The sequence below is a fragment of the Salvia hispanica genome, chromosome 2 (genome assembly GCF_029641045.1).
Source record: "Salvia hispanica isolate PSC_SH4W2 chromosome 2, Shi_PSC_v1, whole genome shotgun sequence".
NCBI classification, from domain to species: Eukaryota; Viridiplantae; Streptophyta; class Magnoliopsida; order Lamiales; family Lamiaceae; genus Salvia; species Salvia hispanica.
The window spans coordinates 61,903,569-61,920,761 of NC_142693.1; the positions used below are offsets into that span (position 1 = coordinate 61,903,569).

The 17,193-nt window shown below is 36.0% G+C and overlaps 4 protein-coding genes and 1 pseudogene across 4 annotated transcripts; 2 read left to right on the forward strand and 3 right to left on the reverse strand.

The window, feature by feature from the left end:
- Nucleotides 1-841: 841 nt before the first annotated feature.
- Nucleotides 842-4,227, reverse strand: LOC148932852 (xylulose kinase 2-like). Its single transcript, XM_089063814.1, has 11 exons — nucleotides 4,040-4,227; nucleotides 3,182-3,836; nucleotides 2,990-3,078; nucleotides 2,808-2,872; nucleotides 2,499-2,554; nucleotides 2,077-2,197; nucleotides 1,921-1,995; nucleotides 1,792-1,845; nucleotides 1,623-1,717; nucleotides 1,370-1,544; nucleotides 842-1,278 (listed from the first exon to the last, which is right to left on the reverse strand). Exons 1-11 carry the CDS (start codon nucleotides 4,096-4,098, stop codon nucleotides 1,046-1,048), a joined length of 1,677 nt encoding a protein of 558 aa, XP_088919940.1. The 5' UTR covers nucleotides 4,099-4,227; the 3' UTR covers nucleotides 842-1,045.
- A 1,554-nt stretch (nucleotides 4,228-5,781) lies between these two features.
- On the forward strand, nucleotides 5,782-6,601 carry LOC148932853 (kirola-like). The gene is made up of 2 exons (XM_089066233.1): nucleotides 5,782-6,007; nucleotides 6,200-6,601. Exons 1-2 carry the CDS (start codon nucleotides 5,818-5,820, stop codon nucleotides 6,460-6,462), a joined length of 453 nt encoding a protein of 150 aa, XP_088922359.1. The 5' UTR covers nucleotides 5,782-5,817; the 3' UTR covers nucleotides 6,463-6,601.
- A 298-nt stretch (nucleotides 6,602-6,899) lies between these two features.
- Nucleotides 6,900-10,678, reverse strand: LOC148932854 (putative cinnamyl alcohol dehydrogenase; annotated as a pseudogene).
- A 2,267-nt stretch (nucleotides 10,679-12,945) lies between these two features.
- LOC148932855 (kirola-like) lies at nucleotides 12,946-13,795 on the forward strand. Its single transcript, XM_089066134.1, has 2 exons — nucleotides 12,946-13,223; nucleotides 13,403-13,795. The coding sequence occupies exons 1-2, from the start codon at nucleotides 13,034-13,036 to the stop codon at nucleotides 13,663-13,665; spliced, it is 453 nt and encodes a 150-aa protein (XP_088922260.1). The 5' UTR covers nucleotides 12,946-13,033; the 3' UTR covers nucleotides 13,666-13,795.
- A 277-nt stretch (nucleotides 13,796-14,072) lies between these two features.
- Nucleotides 14,073-16,100, reverse strand: LOC148932856 (putative cinnamyl alcohol dehydrogenase). The gene is made up of 5 exons (XM_089064661.1): nucleotides 15,941-16,100; nucleotides 15,747-15,860; nucleotides 15,353-15,580; nucleotides 14,723-15,162; nucleotides 14,073-14,552 (listed from the first exon to the last, which is right to left on the reverse strand). Exons 1-5 carry the CDS (start codon nucleotides 16,015-16,017, stop codon nucleotides 14,347-14,349), a joined length of 1,065 nt encoding a protein of 354 aa, XP_088920787.1. The 5' UTR covers nucleotides 16,018-16,100; the 3' UTR covers nucleotides 14,073-14,346.
- Between the last annotated feature and the right edge of the window lie 1,093 nt (nucleotides 16,101-17,193).

Sequence of the window (17,193 nt, forward strand, 5' to 3'; positions counted from 1 at the left end):
ATTAGGATTTATCAAGCTTTATTTAATGGTAACATTAATTTTCAATTACACAATCATCTAATTTTGGCACATCCAGGTGATTAGGTATTTCATAAATGTGAATGGCGTCTGGTCGAAATGATTATGTAGTTTGTTTACTAAAAGAAAGTAGTCAAAATAAAATAAAATAAAATGTTTGATAGTAATAGACAGTCCTTAATTTATTTCGTAATGACATACAGTATTTCTTTGTAGGCTTGATACTAGACCTTTTTCTAGTTTAATAAGTAAATATTTTTTAAAATCTGAAATATTTGAACACTTATTTTATGATTTTGATGTATATCACCTTTAGTGTTCGGTTTGTAAGATTGTATCCGGGATTAAATTTGTAGTGTGTTTGGTTCATAAGATTCAACCCCACAACTCAATCCTAGATGGATAATCATGAGATAATTAGTCATAGCTAACCCCATATGACTAAAATAATCTCACAATTCAATCATAAATTGTATCTTGATATTATTTTATCTTGGAAACCGAACACCAATTTAATATACTCATAAGAAAATACACGAACCGTGGATTATTTTCAAAACCTTAAGTTCAAAAGATAATCAGAGTTTTTCATTGCTATGTTAGCGTTAATTTGATATTTCTTAGACCATATTCATTTGCATCCCTCATTCAACTTACTCCTAATTAGACTTTTAATAAAATATTTATTTTTCTCTCACCCACTTATAAAACCTCCAACTAACTAGTAATTATTTATTCCATAAGAAAATAATATGCAATATAAAAGGGATCGTGCTAGAGATTATCAACTTTGTATCTATTATATTTAACAATAATATCATCATAAACAAATGGGTTATCCATAGTAATTACTACTACTTTTAAAAATCGAGTTATTTTTAAGACAAACTGTAATAAAATATAAAGAGAAACCAACATCTATACAAGTTGGATTATTGGAAAAAGTTCATCAAAATCCCAAACCTAAAAACTAAAAAGAGCATAAGTAACTCATGTGAACCCAGTGTATTAAAAACCGGACCGGTTTTCACAATCGCCCGAGCTTTTGCACAAGGCGATTTTCGATTTCTACTCTCTTCTTCATCAACAAACCATACTTGGAGACGAGGTCGTGGCCTCCAGCAGCAACGGCGAGTTGGCAGTTGAGAGAGGTCTTTTCCAAGTTGCCCGAATACATGGACGAAATCGGAACAAAACTGCCCTTCTTGCTGCACAACCAACCATGAGCAGCCCTTAAAGCAGCTCCCATGGAAGCCGAGTCTGAACAAGACATTCCATAATCAAATATCAATACCCATCACCAGAATCCCATATTGATATGGTGGAAAGAGAAGATTGAGCAAGAACTTGCCTGAGCTTTGGATTTTATAGACGTTGCACCCGAAAACTGAAGCTACTTCCTTGAGAATGCTGTTATTTGCCGATGCTCCACCAGTTGCAATTATGCGTTTTGGTGGTGAAGGTAGTCCGAATCTCTCAGCATGAGCTCTCATAGAGAGGAACTGACCTTCAACTAATGCTCGAACCTGAAGGAGCCTCGGTTAAGTGTGTGGTTGAGTGTTACTCCATAATGTATGTTAAGAGGCAAATTTTAATCCACCAACCTCGGAGGCAGCATCAAATTCCGTAACCTCAGTTTCTTTCACTCCGTCTAATGTATCTCCTTTGAAGTTCTCAAGAACATAGCGATGGAACCCAACTGCAATTATAGGACAATCATGTGTGTATCTTTGATGGAAAATACAGCACATTTACTAAGTCGAGTATGCTAACCTGGTAACGGGGGAATAATTTCATGGTCTTTGTAATAAAATCCCAACTTTCCACCTGAAAAAAGTAGACATTATAAGCATCTCACTAATGCAAAATTTGATTAAGTAGGCATAAATTAGATGCACTCACCGTTTAGAGGTTGTGTCCGCTGCAAATATTCGCTGAAAACATCCCAAGACTTATCCGCACACTTGTTCCGTATCTCTGCCAGTTAAAGCAAAAAACTCAATGTACGTCTCATTATACTTTCAGGAAAGATAGCATTGTGTTAGTGTTTGTTCTTACCTTCACGGGTCAAGGAGCCATTCTTATAGCATAGCATAACCATGTAGCCTTTTGTATCCACTGGATTAGGAAAAACATGCCCTTCTAAGCATGCCTTGTGCTCATTAGTAATGGCAAAAACCTATAGAAAAAGCGTGATAGATCAAGCTCTACCCAACTGAATTCTTGAATGTCATATATCCAGACTTTTTAAAACTCCGCATTCTAATGCAGATATATAAACACTATATTGTCGTATGCATGAACAAAAACAAATCAAAAGAAGTGCGAAGAAGATCCTGATTTAGATTGGTAAAGAACAGCTTTATCTTTCTTACTCACAAATTTCACAGTATGAAGACCCGAGATAATGGACAAAAATGGAAAAAATCAATGTCAGGAATATCATAAGGGGAAAAGGGGACACGACCAAGCTAACTTACAGTGTCACTGGTGCCAAGACTGATTGCCAAATCCCCAGGACTGTTGAGAGTCAAACCTGACAGAGTAAAGAAACACAATTTGTCGATTAATTCCACAGTTCAATCCCCAATAAAACTATAAACTAGTATTACTATCTCATCATCAGGTAAGTAAACTGAAACAAATAGAAAAGTTCAATCAACAACTAGGAATCAACAAACTGATGCAGTGTAATTGGGCAAGTAATGAAAGGTCGGAGCAAGTAATATATTCATTATGAGTGACTTACATTTTACGAGGAAGAATGATACACATAAATAAACATTTACCTGCTAGGCTGTTAGGATTATCACCAGACCACTGAATGACTAGACAGTTTTTGTCGAAATGATACCTGAAAAAATTTACGAGAAGACATAGATAATTAGTATCGAGAAAGAAATGCATATCACATTAAAATACTGCATAGGGCCGTCATTGAGATTCCAGATTAGGATGCGATGCCACCCACCTCTCTACAAAGTAAGGAGCGATTTTACCGGCAACATCATATGCAGGCGCCAACTTCCCTAGTTTTTCCTCCAAACTCGGTGCTGTGGCCTAAGAAAATCGAAGATTTAAAACTGAGATTAGAGGCTAGCTGCATACAATATTACAATTGACCTGAAAACCTCACAAAATCACATAATGCAGCAAAAGAGACCTCCAAAATCTTCTTCGACCAAGCTCTCGCCTTAATGTCCATCAAATTCATCCCGGCTCCATCAGTGTGATCGATAGCAGCATAGCTCCCAATAAGAAGCGAAGCCATGAATGAGCTAACCAAAGAGATTCTCTCTGTACTCTTATAAGCCTCAGGCTGCGTCTCAAAGATTCTCCTAATCTGTGGGCCGGTGAACCTCTCATAAGCACGCGAGCCAGTGAGGCTCGACAGCTCCATGGCGCCACCCACAGCTTTCTCAATGGCCCTACATTGCTCCGTGGTGCTGCTGTCCATCCATATAGGCGACTCCTTCACCGAGAAGGCGTCGCCAAGCTGATCCGCCAACTGCTTTTTCGGATCCAGGGACGACAACAGCCTCGAGCTCCCGGTTTTCCAATACACACTGCCGTGCTGCTGCCCACTGCCGGAGACAGCAACGATTTTCCCAAAATCAAGGCCCGATTTGTGGAGCCTCTCAAGGATTAGGTCTAATGCCTCCACCCACATTATGGTGGGAGAAACGATTCTACCATTAACACTAGGGTCTCGATAAACACCATCTTTGGTCTTGTAATGTGATAATTCTGAATCAAAATTGACAATTTCCTGAGCTACAATGTTTAAGCTCGCATCCAAAACAGTTGCTTTCAGTGACCTACATGGCACCATGATCATCAATTTCATCTCAATTTCAAATCAACATCTTATATTCAATAACAGCATATCAATTTCAAAGGAAGCCCTATTTTAGAAACAATACGCAATTTTATGATCATCAGAGTGTTAATCACCATACGAAAATCGCTAATTTCAAAAAATTAATGATTCCAGAAGTGAAAAAATTAAATTCAGACTTACTGAGTGGAACTATCGAATCCAAGAGAAAATGAGCCTTGTGGGAGAGAGAAATCATCCATCACTGAGAGAAGAAGAAGAAGATTGGGAGACTGCCGTCAAACAGAGAGACCAAAAAAATTTACCTTGGAAATGAAATCCGAAAAAAAAGAGAAAACATTGAAATGAACAAATATATGGGACATAGTTTAGTGTTGATTTTGGATAAGAAATTGATTAGATAAAGATGATGACACGGATTTGCGAGATAAACGGATTAAATCTCTAAAATCCAAAGGAATTATCTACAATCTCATAAATTATTTGTCATATTAATATAGTGTATGTGTTTATAAATAAATACTAGATGATTGGAAATTATTTACTCATTCATATTTATTTTGTAATTTTGAAATTTATCCAGATTACAACCAAGTTACAAACTTATAGTTATTTGACATTTTAAATATTTCATAAACTCATGGATAATTTGATGAATAATTAATGTACTACAAATTATGGTACTTTTATTGGAATTGAAACATATACAAGTATATAAATTATAAATGAGTTCACGCATTAATCTATCTATATATGTAGAACTTTTTTCATTACATTTTATATTATAATTTTTATTGTTTGACCACATGTAACCGAACTCGTATTTTGCATAATTCGACTAATCATGTTCGATCGAGTTCGAGTTGTGGATTAAGGCCGGAAATTTCGCTCACTGCGACGGGTATATAATTTATCATTAATATTTCCTTTGTTGCATTCATGTTGTCGTTGTGACTTGTAAGAGTAACAAATTATACTACATAGTACTCCCTCCGCTTCACTATAGTTGAGGCGGAACTTTTCAGCACGAAGTTTTAGAAAGTAATGTTGGGTGTGTTAAATAAATAGATAAAAAAAAGTAAGAGAGAGGAAAAGGTAGAGAGAATAAAGTATAAAATGAATAAAGTTAGAAGATAAAGTAAGAGAGGATAAAGTAAGAGAGAGTAAAGTAAGAAAAAAAAGAAAAAGTTAGGAGTACCATATAAAGAAATGACTCAACTATGCAGAAACTTCCCGAAATAGTAAAATGACTCAACTATGGTGAAACGGAAGGAATAATAACAATATATAGAACTTAATTTCATGATTGCAGTCACCATTTCTATTTTTATTATAGTTTAATATTTAAACCCTATACCTCCCTTTCACACATTATCAGATCATAATATTGGGCAACTCATTAAAAATGTGATTACCAACAACCTAATGTGACATCCAGCAACCTAGGTATAATATATTAAGTGAAAAATTGATAATCCAACAACCTAGGTACTCCCTCTGTCTCAAGTTACTTGAGTCGTATTTCATTTTGGATTGTCTCAAGTTACTTGAGTTATTTATCTTTTTGGCTAAAAAAACGTCTAATTACACCTACTTTATTTTTTTTAATTTACTCTCTTCTCTCTATTACTTTATTCTATCGTCAACTTTATTTTACTTTATTTAACTTACTAAATACAACTTTCTTAAATTTCATGCCAAAAAGAAAATAAACGCCTCAAGTAACGTGAGACGGGGAGAGTATATGAATACATGTGAATCATGCATGAAAGTGACATGAAGATACATTCATTGTCCAACAAAATAGATATACGAATACATGTGAATCATGTCAAATGATTGAAATAATACAGCTTCTAGACTTCATTCACACATATATATATAAGGACTTGACAATCAACAAGTAAATCATCTACAATCTTGAGAAACATAATTAACTACATACATATATTTGAAGAATCATGGCTGGCCTACCATGCAAGCTTGTGGCTCAGGTGCCGTTTAAGGCCGGAGGCGATGTGTTTCATCATCTCATGTCGAAAAACCCTAAACACTTCACCAAAGTCTGCCCTTCCCACATCCAAGCTTGCGACCTCCACCAAGGAGAGTTCGGAACTTGTGGCTCCGTTATTCAATGGAATTACATACTTGGTAACTACCTATGCTCTCTCAAATTTTCGTAATATATTTGATTTTGTCATATTAATTTCCGTTTTGACAATTATGGGACAATTTATGATTTTATATTTTAATTTCAAAATTTATAGTACTACTATCATTTAAGTGACAATTATTTTTTAAAGAATAAAAACTTATAATCGGTGTTAATCTTGATACACGCAGATGGGAAAGATCAAAGATCAAAACAAGTTATAGAAGTTGATGATGAGAAGAAACAAGTAAAATTCAAAGTTATTGAAGGAGATGCTTTGGAGCTTTACAAAAACATGGTGATAAGCTATCATGTTGAGACCAAAGGAGGCATAGATTTCGTAACTCGGACTATAGAGTATGAGCTGCTCAAACCAGATAATCCACATCCAGTGGGGCTCTTGAATTTGGGACTTGAATTATCTAAACAAGTGGAGGCTCATATATTTGGATAAAGTAATTTCACCAAGTTAATCTATATATGTAAAGTAAAAGTAACATCTATAAATTTGTAATGCTAAAAAATACTGTGTATGTGTGTAGTGAATAAAGCATTGGAGAATGAAATAAATATGTATGTTCTTGAGGTTTTTATTCTTCACTCTTTCATGATTGTGTCATTATTACTTCAATTTTAGTTTATTATAGGAAATTTGGATTTTAAGATGAACTAAACAATTTAATGATGAAATTCTAAATGAACTAGGCCGATTAAAATCCGAACTTTCTATAGTGAAACAAAGTAACAATGACCTTATGTGTTCTCTTATAATGACCTACTATTTCTTTTTAGTTTTGCATTCTGCGTTTAAAATTAGTTATGTGTTGGTCACATTCCATGTTAACAATCCATAAGCATCACCAAAAAGAAAAAAAACACCACTACGTAATATTGTTATTAGAAAAAGTGCCGACGAAAAGTTGTAGGGAAACAACACAAGAAAACACACGAGACAATAATCACCAAGTTCAGTACAACGAAAATAACACAAGAAAAGCACCTATAAACGGTCACCTACTTTACTTGTAGAGTGTCTCGTCCAAGGAAAACGATGCAATATGAAACCTCGATGCGATCATGCATGAAAACTTCATCACACATTCTTCAACAAAGAACAAACATGAATTCAGCCATTACAAGGTCAATGAAGTTTGTTGGCCCATGCAGCTACATCAAGCACAAATCGGTATCTCACATCGTTTCTCTCCATCCTCTCAAACGCCTCGTTAACATATTCAGCATTCACCACCTCGACCATGGTCACCAGTCCCTTCTCCCGCCCACAGATTCAGCAGCTCTTCCACATCCTTCATGCTCCCCATCAAACTCCCCTCCATCGCCTTCATCCCTTCATAACAAATACGAGGGGCAGTTTGGTAAAATAGATAACTTGGAGTTAACATGTAACAGCCCGCCCTCCTAGGGTACAATAAATGCGGCGCTGCTACCAAAACGTACTTAAGAAATCCAACAAAGGCTAGGGTTGCATTTAAAAATTTTAGACCAAAGGAATTAAATGAGGAAAGAAAAGGGCTTCATAAATAACGGTCAAAATCTCAAGAGTATGACATAGTTTAAAGACAAAAATAAATCCTCAAGAAAAAGGGCGAAGGCCTCAAAACGAAAGAAGAGTGCCAAATAATCGAATCAATATCAGAGTATAACAAAAACTCAGTGGAAAACAACCAAGAGAGAAAAGCAGCTGTGTATGAAGACACAACTACGCTTGAAGTTCAAAAACATCCATTTAATTACTTAACATGCTCAACACCCGCCACCGCTCGTCGCCGTTCAACCTACACATAAGGAAAACACATGCAGGGCTGAGTATTTTGAAATACTCAGTGAGCTCATTGCCAAAACGTTTTATAAGTTATGCCACCCTTACCAAGTGAACTCGAGTTTTAAACAGTTAAGAAAGATATCACGAGTATCACAAAATATATTTTCATAGACTGGCCAGTCAAAACATTACCTCCCATTTTCTCATCAATCATAAGTTCCATAGTGCGACGAAAGTGTGGCCACACTTTTCGCCCACGAGACCGGCCGACTAGCAAGGACGGCTCACGATCCCATCGTGTACACAGCCTGGTAGGGCTTGCGGCCCATACTCAGGCCCGAATTCGTATAAGCATATCCAATAATCACATTTAATCAAATATAGGCATGGCATAACAGTTAAACCACCCTTATAGCTCCAATCAATATTTTTAACAAAATAAGAGAGAGAGAGTTTTTAGAGTAAAGCCCACCTCGACTGCTTAAGTTTCAAGTAGTTTCGCTTTTCCGTTATCTGGCTTCGCAACCGAGGTTTCACCTTTTAATTCATATAGGCACATATTCACAAATTAGGTTCAATTATAACTCTTAACTTATGCATGTCTCAATACTTCCCTCTTTCCCATCGACTCATCTTAATCATCATAAATCATTAATTTCAAGTCACGCTTATCATATATACATATTTTCCTTAGTATCTCAACCTTAGATCTATCATCATATGTCATACAAGAATATTTAGCCATCAAGCACACACTACACAACACACACACACGCACTTCGACACACACACACACACGCATAACACACACACACGCACAACACACACCACATGCATACATATTTCTACATCCCTTTTATCCCACTCTCGCTCAATTAATATGCATGAAGGTTCAAGAATACCGATTAATCGGTTGGGAAAAAAAGAAAAGAAGAGGTAGAAGAACAAGCATAACTCTTAAACAAAAATACCTTTTTGAGAAAAACGATCGGTAGAAAACAAGTAAAGGCTTGGTTCTTCAAGAATTCTTGGATCAAACTTCAATTTCTTCTCAAAGGATGAAGGATTAATGGAGTAAAGTAGAAGAAAATTGAGAGAGTATGAAGAAGGGGAAGGGGGCGTGTAGTATGGGAGGGGGTGAAAATATGGGGCTAGGGTTAGGGGGTTCTCTTATTGATAGAGTCCAATGAGATCTTTAGGTAATAAGAATAGAATATTTGGTAAGATCTTATGCCTTATAAATAAATAAAATTAATATTGTGAAGTAGGAAAGAAGAATTAACAAAAATAGAATATGACAATTTCTCCTAATTTTCGAAAATTAGGCTAGGTAATTAGCCATGGTTTTGTTTTTGGTATATTTTCCAAATAGAATAAAATATCATGGAGCAAAATAAAAATAAGGAAAATCCTCCATGGAACAAGGCAAGGGGCGATTTCTAGCCTTTTAAAATAAGGCATGGATTTTTGGAATATTAACTAAAATAAGGTATGGTAAGGATCTCTTGAAGTATGGAAAGATTTGGTAGAATAATTAAATTCTAGGTATGGAAAGAAATCAAATAGGGAGTCAAATAAAATAAAATAATTCTTTCCTTCCCAAATATAGTGATTTTCGAAAATCACTATTAGATAAAAGGGGGTTTTCGATTTTTCTCTAGAAGAATAAGGAATAATTGGGTCTTGGATTTAATTTGGATAAATATCCCAAGAATTAAATTAAATCCGAAAAAATAGAATTTCTTCTTCAAAAATCCAAGGGGGTCGAAAATCTCAAGAATTAGGGTGACAAGTATTTATGGAAATTTTCTCTAATATTCTCACTCACCCTTAGACAATTAATTTACCACATAATCACATAGTTTAATAAATCACATGCCACATCATAAAATCAATAAGTTTGACTTTTCAAACTTTCAACGCAAACCCTAGACTCAACTCGGCCATAGCATCACGTGAAATAAATGCATTCACGACTCCACGTCATCACTAATAAATTCTAGGGTTCAAATTTTAGGGTTCTAAATTTCGGGGTGTTACATAACATGTTTCGTATCCCAACTTTTAGTGTTTCTTAAAAATGTTATGGTCAAATGGGAACAAAAGTCAAACTTTTCTAAAGTTGTTGACTAGTCATTTTGTTGTCGTATCATATTTATTAAAAAGGTGCATACCTAGAATGAGATGCGAAGTGATAAAGTCAAGTGACCTAGGAGGTGCCCCCACTAACAACATCCTCCCCTGCGCTTTGAGAAGCGAAACGTAGAGGTCGAGGGGATGAAGAGCAAGGACCGTGTCAAGGATATAGTCGAGGTTGTCTACAGCTTCTGCCATCGCAGTCTCGTCAGAGCTGACTAGGTAGGCGTCCGCGCATAGATGCTCCATCGCCTCCTCTCTCTTCTTATCAGAGGAGCTTATCACGGTCACGTGATGCCTCATCACCTTCGCTATCATGACACCCAGGTGACCCACTCCGCTCAGCCCGAGGATTCCCCCTCTCACAATCCCACTACGATTCATGAACTGTTCCAGTGGACTATATGTTGTCACGCAAGCGCATAGCTGCGGCGCAGCCTGCGCCGGTGATAGCTTTTCAGGTATTTTTACTACAAATCTGTAGAATGACACGAAATTTTAGATGAATTTAAATATAATTGAATATTTTAATTAACAGAGAGGAAATAATATTTTATTATATAAAGAAGTGGATATTTTGATTTGAGACAAATTAAAATTGAAAGATTGATATTTTTAATGGGACGAAGAGAGTAATAGTTATTGACCTGTGATGGACAATCATGGCAGATGAAAAGCCGCCTTGTGTGATAGTTTCTTCGCCCAAGGCGTGGTTGTAGGTTAAGATCTTGGCGCGGCAATACTGTTCCATATTGGAGTTGCAGAGATCGCACTCTCTACGTGATTGAAAGTATTCAACATGGGCGGACAATGTGTTAACAATATGCAACAACCGTTTTGACATGCGAAAACTGCGCCGAAAGTAATCTTCTGGAAACCGCGGCTCGTCGAAAAAATAGTCGGCAACGAGCCTTTCGTTGGCTCCCTCCCGGTCACGATGGATGTAGTGGCGAGTTGATCTAGTTGGTCGAGGAGGAGGGGCGGGGGGTATTGGCGGCAACATAGGCTTCATAGGCGGCACAATATTTTTCATAGTATTCTTGTTCTTCGCGCTCCGCTTCCGCCATGATATCGGTGAAACTCATTTTTGAATATTTTAGAGAGGATTTGAGTGAGAGAGGAAGATGTAGATGAGTTGTATGAAAAAAATATGAATGAGAGAGATAATTTGATGTGAAAAGTGGATGATAAATGTGTGTATTTATAGATGATTTTGGGATTAAAAAAATTCAAAATAAAAAAACGGGTAATAAACGGCTCTATTTTTTGGGAATCCATTTTTTTTTTAATTTTTGGTATTATTTTTTATTTTTTTTTAAAAAAGGAAAATCCAACGGCTAAGCCGTTGACCAATCGCGTGCCCCCACGTCGCCTGCTCAGCGGCACGGACGTGCTCTTATTATCGAGCAGTGCCGTGCCAGCGCCGAGAGCGCAGCGGCGGACGGCTGCGCGCCGCGCTGTCTGCACGGACGACGTTCGTCCGTAAGGACATTGTTGCGGGTGCTTTTATCTACAATCTCATAAATTATTTTATTTGTCATATTAATATAGTGTATGTGTTTATAAAAATATATTATGATTAGAAATTATTTATCATTCATATTTATTCCTATTTTGTATTTTGAAAATTATCCGGATGACAACCAAGTGACAAACTTATGGAGTACACTTATTTAACATTTAAAATATTACATAAATTCATGGATAATTTGATGAACAGTTACCCTTCAGTACATGTAACATTTCCAAAGTTCCCTCTCACATCAAATATAAAATTATATTTTTTCTCTCACCACTTAACACACGAAATAACATCTCCTAAAATCACATGCTATCTCCCAAGCGTGACATCTACTATGGGACGGAGGGAGTACAAATTAAGGTGGAGTATTTACTTTCATTAGAATTGAAACATATACAAGTCTATAAATTATATTCCCTCAGTTTGACACGAGTTTTAATACAAAATTGGTAAAGTAAGAGAGAAGTAATGAGAAAATAGTAATTAAAGTATTGTTAATGGGTAATGGGTCCCACCTCATTAAAGAGAAAATAGTTTCCAAATTAGAAAGTGCATATTCTTGTGGGACGGAAGGAGTAGATGAGTTCTCGCATTAATCGACATGCCTATGTAGAACTTTTTTCATTACTACCTCAGTCCACCAAAATTTGTCCCACTTTGACCCGACACGAGTTTTAAAAAATGTAATGAAAAGTGACTTGAAAAAGTTAGTGGATTGTGGGTCCTACTTTTATATATTAGTTTTATAATAAAATATGAGTAGGAATGAGTTAGTGGAATATGAGGTCCACTACCAAAAATGGTAAAAGTGAAATGAGAAAAATTTTGGGTGACGGACGGAAATGGAAAAATAAGACAAATTTTGTTGGACGGGGGTAGTACATTTTATGTACATATATTTTTTTGTTTGACCACATGTGTACCGAATTCGTATTTGGCGGAATTCGACTAATTCTACACGATCAAATTGCATATTAAAGCTAAAAGTCTCCCAATGGGTGGCAGGTATATCATTTATTATTAATTTTCCCTTTATTGCATTCATGTTGTCGTTGTGAGAGTAACAAATTATAGTACTATATATAGTAATAACTTGGTACTTTTAATGTGATTGGTTTTCTTTTGATGGAAGAATCTCTTCATTTTTATCTTTTAACTGTTTTTTTAATGTGATTGGTTTTGTTTTTTTGAAACCATCATTAACTCTAAACAAAATATAGAACTTAATTTCATGATCGCAATCACCAATTTCTATTTTTATTAAAGTTAATATTTTAACCCTATATCTCTATTTCACACATGAGATAATAATATTGGGCAACTCATTAAAAATGAGACTACCAACAACCTAATGTGACATCCAACAACCTAGGTATATGATTAAGTATAAAATTGACTATCCAACAACAAGGTATATTATTCATTGTCCAACAGAATAGATAAACAAATACATGTGAATCATGTCAAATGATTGAAATAATACAACTTGCAAACTTCATTTACACATATATATAAGGACTTGACAATCAACAAGTAAATCATCTACAATCTTGAGAGAAAATACATACATATATTTAAAGAACCATGGCTGGGCTACCATGTAAGCTTGTGGCTCAGGTGGCGTTTAAGGCCGGAGGCGATGTGTTTCATCATCTGATGTCGAAGAACCCTAAACACTTCGTCAAAGTCTGCCCTTCCAACATCCAAGCTTGCGAGCTCCACCAAGGAGAGTTCGGAACTTGTGGCTCCATTATTCAATGGAAATACGTCCTTGGTAACTACCTTTGCTCTCTCAAGTTTTTGTTATACTATATTTGATTTTGTCATATTAATTTCTGTGTTGACTGTTACAGGACGATTGAGAAAGACTAACAAGTTATGATTTTGTGTTTTAGTTTCAAAGTTAGTACTATCATTCAAATGACAATTCGGTCTTAATCTCGATACACGCAGATGGAAAGGAGCAAAGATCAAAACAAGTTATAGAAGTAGATGATGCGAAGAAACAAGTAAAATTTAAAGTGATTGAAGGAGATGTTTTGGAGCTTTACAAAAATATGGTGTTAAGCTATCATGTTGAGACCAAAGGAGGTGTAGATTTCATGACTCAAACTATAGAGTATGAGCTTCTCAAACCAGATAATCCACATCCAGTGGGGCTCTTGAATTTAGGACTTGAATTATCTAAACAAGTGGAGGCTCATATTTTTGGATAAAGTAACTTCACCATGTTAATCAATGTAAAGTAAAAGTAACATATTTTAATTTGTATTGTGTGTATGTGTGTAGTGAATAAAGCATTGGTGAATGAAATAATATGAGTGTCCTTGAGGTTTTTATTGTTCACTCTTTCGTGTTTGTGTCTTTATAAGTACTTCAATTTTTAGTGTAATATAGCAAATTCAGGTTTTAAGATGAATTAAACAATTTAAAGATGAGATTCTGAAAAAGAACTAGGCCAATTTAAAATCCGAACTTTTTATAGTGAAACAACAAAGTAGCAATGACCTTATGTGTTCTCTTATAATGACCTACTATTTCTTTTTAGTTTTGCATTCTGCGTTTAAAATTAGTTATGTGTTGATCACATTCCATGTTAACAATCCATAAGCATCACCAAAAAGAAAAAAAACACCACTACGTAATATCGTTATTAGAAAAAGTGCCGACGAAAAGTTGTAGGGAAACAACACAAGAAAACACACGAGACAATAATCACCAAGTTCAGTACAACGAAAATAACACACGAAAAGCACCTATAAACGGTCACCTACTTTACGTGTAGAGTGTCTCGTCCAAGGAAAACGATGCAATATGAAACCTCGATGCGATCATGCATGAAAACTTCATCACACATTCTTCAACAAAGAACAAACATGAATTCAGCCATTACAGGGTCAATGAAGTTTGTTGGCCCATGCAGCTACATCAAGCACAAATCGGTATCTCACATCGTTTCTCTCCATCCTCTCAAATGCCTCGTTAACATATTCAGCATTCACCACCTCGACCATGGTCACCAGTCCCTTCTCCGCCCACAGATTCAGCAGCTCTTCCATATCCTTCATGCTCCCCATCAAACTCCCCTCCATCACCTTCTTCCCTGCATAACAAATACATACAAGGGCAGTTTGGTAAAATAGATAACTTGGAGTTAATCATAGCGTTTTCTAAACAAATGTCCTTACTTAATGAGAACATAGGTCAAACTTTTCTAAAAGTTGCTGACTAGTCGTTTTGTTGTCGTATCATATTTATTAAAAAGGCGCATACCTAGAATGAGATTCGAAGCGATAAAGTCAAGTGGTCGAGGAGGTGCCCCCACTAACAACATCCTCCCCTGCGCTTTGAGAAGCGAAATGTAGAGGTCGAGGGGATGAAGAGCAGGGACCGTGTCAAGGATATAGTCGAGGCTGTCGACAGCTTCTGCCATCGCAGCCTCGTCAGAGCTGACTAGGTAGGCGTCGGCGTGAAGATGCTCCATCGCCTCCTCTCTCTTCTTATTGGAGGAGCTTATCACCGTCACGTGATGCCCCATCGCCTTCGCTATCATGACACCGAGGTGACCCACTCCACCCAGCCCTAGGATTCCTCCTCTCACAACCTCTTTACGATTCTTGAATTGTTTTAGTGGACTGTATGCTGTCACGCCGGCGCATAGGAGCGGCGCAGCCTGCGCCGGCGATAGCTTTTCTGGTATTTTTACTGCAAATCTGTTGAAAGACACAAATTTTGGATGGAGTTGTTGAGTGTACTAAAATAGAGAATTTAAATGTAATAGAATATTTTAATCAATAGAAAGAAAAAATAATATTTTATTATATAAAGAAAGTGGACTTGATTTGACACAAATTAAATTGAAAGGTTATATCTTAAATGTGACAGAGAGTAATAGTTATTGACCTGTGATGGACAATCATGGCAGACGAAAAGCCGCCTTGTGTGATAGTTTCGTCGCCTAAGGCGTGGTTGTAGGTTAAGATCCTGGCGCGGCAATACTGCTCCAGATCGGAGTTGCAAAGATCGCATTCTCCGCAACTCCCGATGATTCCTCCAACTCCAACCACATCACCAGCTTTGAAATTCTTCACTTCTACCCCTACTTCAACTACTTCTCCCACTATTTCATGACTTCATCATTCATTGCACATTCATTAATTGCTCATGATATATGGACTTAATATCAAAATATTCATTTGCTATATTCTAAAGAAAATAGCCACCTCATAAAAGTATAGTAGATATGTTACTTTATTAAATAAATTTAATGCATGTATTACAAATTATTTATACTTACCCCGGAACCAAAGGATAGCTGGTCTTGCCTATCTGACCCCGGACCTGAAGAAGATCAGTGTGGTCTACTCCACAATATAGTACGCGCAATAAAATGTCATCTGCGCGTATTTCCCTGTTAACAACAATTTATGAGCTATTAGAATCGGTATAAACGCAAAAAGAGAAGGGAAACGCGAGAGGTGCTATCGGAACCTGAGATTAAAGGAATAAGGAGAAAGGTGACCGGATGAGTCCCGGGCAGCCCAACCATTGGCTACTCCTCCAACCATATTGTTCAACTTTATATTTGTGTTGATGAATTAATGAGAGAAATTTGGTTACACAATATTCATGAAGTCACATACATATATACTAGAGACAATTGTGATATTTCATCATCTATGAGATCAGAGGTTGAGAAAACCAAATAAAATATGGGTCAAATCTACAAAGCAGAATCTGAATTATTGCAAGGAGGCAAAAATGAGTGGTCTTATATATTATAATATTAATGGAGTATGATGCATAATTATAGATTGGTGGTTGAAAGTTGCCGTGATTTGACTCTATATATATTTTAATATTGTGATTTACTAATAATAGAAGAAAAGGAAAGTCTTCATTTGGATAAAAACTCAAAGAAGAGAAATTGGATTCGGATTCATACTTCTGGAAATAATAAAATTGTACTATCTGAACCAACGTGATAATTTTAATTTGATTTTTAGTTAGTTCTCTCTTATTCGCATTTCTTAATTATATTTGAGATTAAATCAATATCTCAGCTTAGGCCCAGAAGATCAAAATTAATCAAATAAAATCATCTATTTATAATTTAGAGCTCAATAGCAAAACGACTATATAGATATGCTCAAATCTATACAATATATAAAAAGGGAGATTTGGAGAAATTTACAAAATTGTCATTTAATTTAAAAAATTATATTAAATTAAATATATATAATTTAAAGGCTATTAAATGTGTGATTAAGTGGAGGGAGTGGGAGGTTTTATATAGTCATATGTGATTAAGTGGAGTGAGTGGGAGATTTTAGGTATGTCATTTGGCATTCGGATAAAGAAAGGATTTTGGTCATTGATCTATCATTATCAATACGCGCGGTACCTCGGGAGCCAAGGCTGAGGCAGCCGGATCCCTCTTGTGCGGCTCCACAGATAGAAGAGTTTCCACAAGGGAGACAGCAGACTCGGGCAGGTTCTTGAAGGTTTGCCATAGAGAGCTCTTATACGGATGTTGCGGTTTAAACAAGGTCGCATGAGGAATCTTTAAATCCATTTGTAACTTCCTTCCCTTTCTCACTTCTCTTCTAAACGTTTCTACATTTCTATCTTCTTCTTCTTGGAAATTTAAGAGAGAGAGGAAAAATGGGAACAACAACTTTCATCAACATTATTATGCTTCAATGTTGATTTGTATAGATTTTTTATTCTCATATAACTAAAAT

Bases quoted from the DNA above. Each gene is read 5' to 3' on its own strand.
- LOC148932856 (XM_089064661.1), bottom strand. From the start codon at position 16,017: ATGGTTGGAGGAGTAGCCAATGGTTGGGCTGCCCGGGACTCATCCGGT. The intron at 15,581-15,746 runs GTAAGTATAAAT...TGAATGATGAAG, and splicing joins AGCTATCCTTTGGTTCCGGG to TCATGAAATAGTGGGAGAAG. The intron at 15,163-15,352 runs GTCAATAACTAT...GTCTTTCAACAG, and splicing joins GCCATGATTGTCCATCACAG to ATTTGCAGTAAAAATACCAG.
- LOC148932853 (XM_089066233.1), top strand. From the start codon at position 5,818: ATGGCTGGCCTACCATGCAAGCTTGTGGCTCAGGTGCCGTTTAAGGCC. The intron at 6,008-6,199 runs GTAACTACCTAT...TGATACACGCAG, and splicing joins TCAATGGAATTACATACTTG to ATGGGAAAGATCAAAGATCA.
- LOC148932855 (XM_089066134.1), top strand. From the start codon at position 13,034: ATGGCTGGGCTACCATGTAAGCTTGTGGCTCAGGTGGCGTTTAAGGCC. The intron at 13,224-13,402 runs GTAACTACCTTT...CGATACACGCAG, and splicing joins TCAATGGAAATACGTCCTTG to ATGGAAAGGAGCAAAGATCA.
- LOC148932852 (XM_089063814.1), bottom strand. From the start codon at position 4,098: ATGGATGATTTCTCTCTCCCACAAGGCTCATTTTCTCTTGGATTCGAT. The intron at 3,079-3,181 runs GTCTCTTTTGCT...CGATTTTCTTAG, and splicing joins GGTCGAAGAAGATTTTGGAG to GCCACAGCACCGAGTTTGGA. The intron at 1,545-1,622 runs GTTGGTGGATTA...AGGCTCCTTCAG, and splicing joins AATTTGATGCTGCCTCCGAG to GTTCGAGCATTAGTTGAAGG.